Source organism: Chelon labrosus (assembly GCF_963514085.1).
Source record: "Chelon labrosus genome assembly, chromosome: 22".
Lineage (NCBI taxonomy): Eukaryota > Metazoa > Chordata > Actinopteri > Mugiliformes > Mugilidae > Chelon > Chelon labrosus.
The window spans coordinates 22252198-22258197 of NC_140355.1; the positions used below are offsets into that span (position 1 = coordinate 22252198).

General features: G+C 41.6%; 1 protein-coding gene across 4 annotated transcripts in view; it reads left to right on the forward strand.

The window, feature by feature from the left end:
• The window catches only part of camk2b2 (calcium/calmodulin-dependent protein kinase (CaM kinase) II beta 2), a gene marked incomplete at both ends in the record, with an annotated part of 28775 nt that extends 23568 nt beyond the window's left edge, over positions 1-5207 (forward strand). For 3 of the 4 annotated variants that reach the window (XM_084572782.1, XM_084572781.1, XM_084572784.1), the window contains 4 exons: positions 1612-1660; positions 3403-3478; positions 4781-4875; positions 4972-5207. In XM_084572782.1, coding sequence (XP_084428908.1) covers positions 1612-1660; positions 3403-3478; positions 4781-4875; positions 4972-5207 — 456 coding nt within the window. Of the gene's footprint in view, positions 1-1608; positions 1661-3402; positions 3479-4780; positions 4876-4971 lie in introns of all 4 variants that reach the window. The other variant, XM_084572783.1, reaches the window with a different exon arrangement.
• Positions 5208-6000: the final 793 nt, after the last annotated feature.

Here is a 6000-nt window from a genome sequence, read left to right on the forward strand (position 1 = left end):
CGAATAGACGCTGCTGCTGCTGCTGCTGATCAGCTTCCATTTAAAACCTGGTCCTGGTCTCCACAGACTCTTGTTCGGTGGTGAATAAATGTTGTGCAGTGCGTAGACGGGACCGTGCTGCAGAGCTGTGTTGTTTGTGTTTCTGGTCAGATGGTGGTGTCAGGCTTCGTGAGCCGTGTTGTAGATTTTATTATCTGTTTTATTAAAGATTGAGTCGAGAAAGACGGAAATCTGAGAATCTGAAATAGACAATATAACGACGTGGTTATGATATTAATCATGATCTCAGTCAAATACATGAGAGAGTCGTAGCTTTAGTCACGGTTCTATGGAGATCACTTTATGAAGCAATAACTCAAAACTTTTGAGTTGAAATAAGTTGAAATGATGTTCAAACTAGTCAAATATTAAAGGAATAAAAATAAAAATCTGAATCTACTGAACTCAGTTAATTAAATTTGATATTAAAGTTTGACTTAGAAGTAAAAATCAATGACATTATGGTGTAAAACTTCAAAACCTGCAAAATACTGAGACTAATATATAATCTGCACCATGATTCAAACTTTAACGTCATATTTAATTAACTGAGTTCAGTAAATCCAGATTTTTATTTTTATTCTTCCAATGTTTGACCAGTTTGGATCATTTCAACTTAAAATAAGTGAAAACCTGACAGATACTGAGTCTAATCTATGATCTATAACAAGTCACAGTAAAGAGACGGAGACTGAAAACTGAAGTTTGACTGAAATGACGAGATGAGTGAGTGAATTGAAGTCAAATGTTTGGAGCTGAAATAGGTGGAATAAGTTGAAATGATCCAAACTAGTCAAATATTAAGGGAATAAAAATAAAAATCTGTATTTACCGAACTGAATGAATGAAGTTTGATGTTAACGTTTGACTTCAAGGTCTCTTTACTCTGACTAATGGTCCAGATCATATATTTGTCTCAGTATTTTGCAGGTTGTGACTTATTAGTTCATGTTTACCTGATTAGTTTTACTCCATAATGTGATCAAGTCAGTAAACTTTAACATCAAATTGAATTTACTGAGTTCAGTAGATCCAGACTTTTATTTTTATTCCCTTAATATTTGACTAGTTTGGATCATTTCAACTTATTTCACTGAGTTCAGCTCCAAACAGTTGACTTAAACTCACTCACTATCGCTATAGATCATAGATTAGACTCAGTATCTGTCAGGTTTTCATTTATTTCAAGTTGAAATATCCAAACTGGTCAAACATGTGGAGAATAAAAATAAAAATCTGGATTTACTGAACTCAGTTAATTAAATTTGACTCTAGATCATATATTTGACTTATTACTTCATGTGCAAGTTACCGGCCAATAAATTATATAGTTTTTTACATCATAATGTAACTAATGAGTTTGACTGTTAATGTCAAATTTCATTAATTCATTCAATAAATTAGTTTTTTGTTTTTATTCTCATACTGTCTGATATTATATATATTTTATTGGCGGTAGCGTGTTGTGTGTATGTGTGCATGCACATCTGTGGTCGTGTGTGTTTTATTCGTTGATTTATTTATTTTTATTAGTCTCTTGTTGATCCGTGTCTCTGTATCTGTCCTCAGCAGGGATCGTCTGACAGCAGCAACACGACTATTGAGGATGAAGACGTGAAAGGTGAGCAGAATGAGCTAGCTGCTAGCTGCTAGCCGAGTGAGCTAATGTTAGCCGTTAAAGAAACAGCTGAAGGAATAGTGTGATGCTAGCTAGCAGCCGTAGACGTAGCTTAACTCTTATCAGAGTCTGGTAACATCTGGATTTCACGATGGAGCGTGTTTCAACCTCTGCAGCCAATCATATTCACCTCCACGTCTCTCAGATGACGTGTATGACTGCTGTTGCTCTTCTGTCCATCACCACATTAAGCCCCGCCCCCTAAACAATCTGATTGGCCCGACAGATCTTTGCAGGAGCAGAATCATTTCCCAACAGAGAGACTGCAGAACAAGTTTGCTTTTTCTTTGTTCTTATTTTATGATTCTGTTGTTACAAACTAGTCTTTGTCATGGACTCACTGCTCTGCTAGCTAAGCTAACTAATGTTAGCCGTTAAAGAAAGAGCAAATTAAAGTTATTAGTTGAGTCAGTTAGTTATTGAGGGTTAGGGTTAGGGTTACTATTAATCATCTTTGGATGCGTAACTTCTTCTCATTTTGAATTTAAATTTGAATTATCACACTTAATTACTTTCAAGAGTCACAAACACGACATGTAACAGGATTTAGTTGGAGAATGAGGTCTCCTGCTGTCAATATAAACTTGCCACTGCTGTAGTTTACGGTTTGTCGGCCCTTGGAGCCCCCCTACTGGTCTGGGACCCCCCTACTGGTCTGGGACCCCAAGTAGTTTCCTGCTTTGCCTGTTATCAAGCTGCTAGACTCACTGAGCTCCATTAATAAGTGAGATCTTTAGGGTATTTGCTCTCAGGGAATGAAAAAGACTTTACAGCTTTTTCTAAAATATGTTTCATCTCCCCAAAATGACAAGTTGAATCAACAGCTCTCGGCAGCGCCCAGGAATTCATACGCTCACTGGCCAGTTCATTAGGTACGCTGGTGCATGCATTCTAATATAAAATAATCTTTATCTTGAAAAGGATGTAGTCTGAGATTGAATTAAACACTCAAGTAATCTAGCCTGAAATGTCAAAATAATAGGAACATCAGAAATTACAGCTTGTTCTAAAATCGTGCATCATCTCCTGAAGTCATGACGACGGCCTCCACAATGAGAACCCAGATGAATCAACGTCTCTCTGAGTTAATTTAAACTAATACTGAATACGAGAAGGTTTAACGCACGACTGTTATATTAGAATGTATGCACCAGTGTACCTAATGAACTGGCCGCTTAGTGTATTGATGGCTGGTTTTACAGGGCGCTTTTACCTAGAATATGAAGCATGTATATTAAGTGAGGAGGTGTTTAATAGAGGCAGAAATAAATCAGAGAGAGAGGGAGAGAGAGAGAGAGGGGAGAGGGGGGAGAATCAGAGCGAGCTAAGCCTTCCTCTCAGTGTCGAGAGGAAGCGACGGGAGAAGGACACAGTAAATCTGATCTGAAGGGCCCGGGACAAGAATAGCGTGATGAGCTCAAGAAGCTTCACATGCCAACAGGAGACATGAGGGAGGCTTTTATTTTGTAGCAGTGAAGTAGTTTTTGATGAGTGCAGCGGCATGGAGGAGAGAGAGCGATGACTGACCCCGCTTCACCATGACTAACAAGCTCTCAGGTGAGTGGTAACCCCTTCCACCCCCCTCCACCCCCTCAGCGTCCCGAGGCTGCAGCGTCCCGGGCTTCAGGTCAGCGGCTAGAATGTGACCTCTTGTGGGATCCTCACGTTCGGTTTCTTCTCTGCAGCTCGCAAGCAGGAGATCATAAAGATCACGGAGCAGCTGATCGAAGCCATCAACAACGGGGACTTTGAGGCCTACGCGTGAGTTCACCTCTGTTGTTCTTCAGAGCGGGAAAAGTAAAGTGCATCTGAAGCTCCATCAGCGGCGGGGGGAACCATTAGTCTGATTGACATGCTAATGTGTTGCATTAAAAGATTAAAAGAGTAATTACAGCCATTGTTTCATCCCCCCCCCCCCCCCCCCCCCCCCCCCGCCCACGGTGCCATTAAGAATAAAAGCTCGGCTGGTGGAGAGGTGGATAAAGGGAAATTACAGGAAATGAACAAACACTGGAATAAAACCATGGAAGAGGAAGTCAAATGTCAGGGTTGAGTAGAGAAAGTCAGGAATCTGAGAGTTTAAATCACACGACACGAACACATCGTTATAATATAGAGAGAGAGAATGATTGATACTGGTGACTCACAGTTATATACAGATATCTTTATGAAGCAGTAACTCAAAGACTGAGTCCAAATCAACAAGACGTGACATTTTAAGATTTTACTTAAAGTTTCTAAGTCAAGATTTTTACTCGTGACAAACGTAGTCAGTCAAACTTTGGAGTTGAAATAAGTCGAATAAGAGCAATTATAGACAGAACATGATGAAAATAAGTCAAAACCTGCAGGATACTGAGTCAAATATATGATTTATCTGCAAAAAAAACAGGCACATGAGACAAAATTAAGAAAAAACAAAACAATAAAACCAAAAAAACTGTTAAAATTTAATTAAAACAGGAAAGTCTACGTCATAAAAGAATGTTTTAAGGACAGATGTGAAGGAGATCAACATCAACTGACCTGAATTAAGCACATAAAAGAGTTATTAGTTTATAAAGATTATAAAACAGTCAAAAGTTACTACTAAACTACTAAATTAAAATTATTGGCCGGTAACTCATGATTACGGACTAAATATAAGTCAAAACCTGCAAAATACTGAGTCAAATATGTGATTTATAACAAGACACAGATAGGAAACAGTAAATAAAAACTGTAATTTGACTTAAATGACGAGATAATGAGTCAAAAGTTGACACTAAAGTCAAGATTAAAGATTACATTTACAGCCAGAGATAGAAGTTAGTAGAAGTAAGTAATAAAAAATGAAAATATGAGATTTAAACTCAACGTCCTGACTCACAATGATGAGTCAAAATCCTGAGTTAGTTCGTTAAAATGAGGAAATGTTGGAGTTGCTGTCTTACGTCATATCTCAGAGCTGTTAAATCACAGTTATTAGAAACTATGTTAAACTAGACTTTGTATTTCATCGTTCTCTCATACAGCCCAGGTGTGCAGGTGATCTCAGGTCTAACACATAATTTGTTTTTCCAGGAAGATCTGTGACCCTGGTCTGACCTCGTTCGAGCCGGAGGGGCTGGGGAATCTGGTGGAGGGAATGGACTTCCACAGATTTTACTTTGACAACCGTAAGGCGGCGTGCTGTTATCATCACGTATGAGGCATGCTGTTAGCGTGTTCAGGTGTGTTCAGGTGTCTCTCTCTCTCTCCCTCGCTCCTGTCAGTCCTCTCCAAGAACAGCAAACCCATCCATACCACCATCCTCAACCCCCACGTGCACATGATCGGAGACGACGCCGCCTGCATCGCCTACATCCGCCTGACGCAGTTCGTGGACGGCCAGGGCCGACCCCGCTCCAGCCAATCAGAGGAGACCAGGGTGTGGCACCGCAGGGACAGCCGGTGGCAAAACGTCCACTTCCACTGCTCAGGAGCTCCTGCTGCCCCCCTGCAGGGATGAGGTAAACACCACCATCACACAACATGCTACTGTTATCTGGGAGGCTAGGAAGCTAGGAGGAGCTACTGTTAGCTGGGAGGCTAGGAATCTAGGAGGAGCTTCTGTTAGCTGGGAGGGTAGGAAGCTAGGAGGAGCTTCTGTTAGCTGGGAGGCTAGGAAGCTAGGAGGAACTTATGTTAGCTGGGAGGTTAGGAAGCTAGGAGGAGCTTCTGTTAGCTGGGAGGCTAGGAAGCTAGGAGGAACTTATGTTAGCTGGGAGGCTAGGAAGCTAGGAGGAGCTACTGTTAGCTGGGAGGCTAGGAAGCTAGGAGGAGCCACTGTTAGCTGGGAGGGTAGGATATTAGGAGGAGCTACTGTTAGCTGGGAAGCTAAGAAGCTAGGAGGAGCTTCTGTTAGCTGGGAGGCTAGGAAGCTAGGAGGAACTTATGTTAGCTGGGAGGTTAGGAAGCTAGGAGGAGCTTCTGTTAGCTGGGAGGCTAGGAAGCTAGGAGGAGCCACTGTTAGCTGGGAGGGTAGGATATTAGGAGGAGCTACTGTTAGCTGGGAAGCTAAGAAGCTAGGAGGAGCTTCTGTTAGCTGGGAGGCTAGGAAGCTAGGAGGAACTTATGTTAGCTGGGAGGTTAGGAAGCTAAGAGGAGCTTCTGTTAGCTGGGAGGCTAGGAAGCTAGGAGGAACTTATGTTAGCTGGGAGGCTAGGAAGCTAGGAGGAGCTACTGTTAGCTGGGAGGCTAGGAAGCTAGGAGGAGCCACTGTTAGCTGGGAGGGTAGGATATTAGGAGGAGCTACTGTTAGC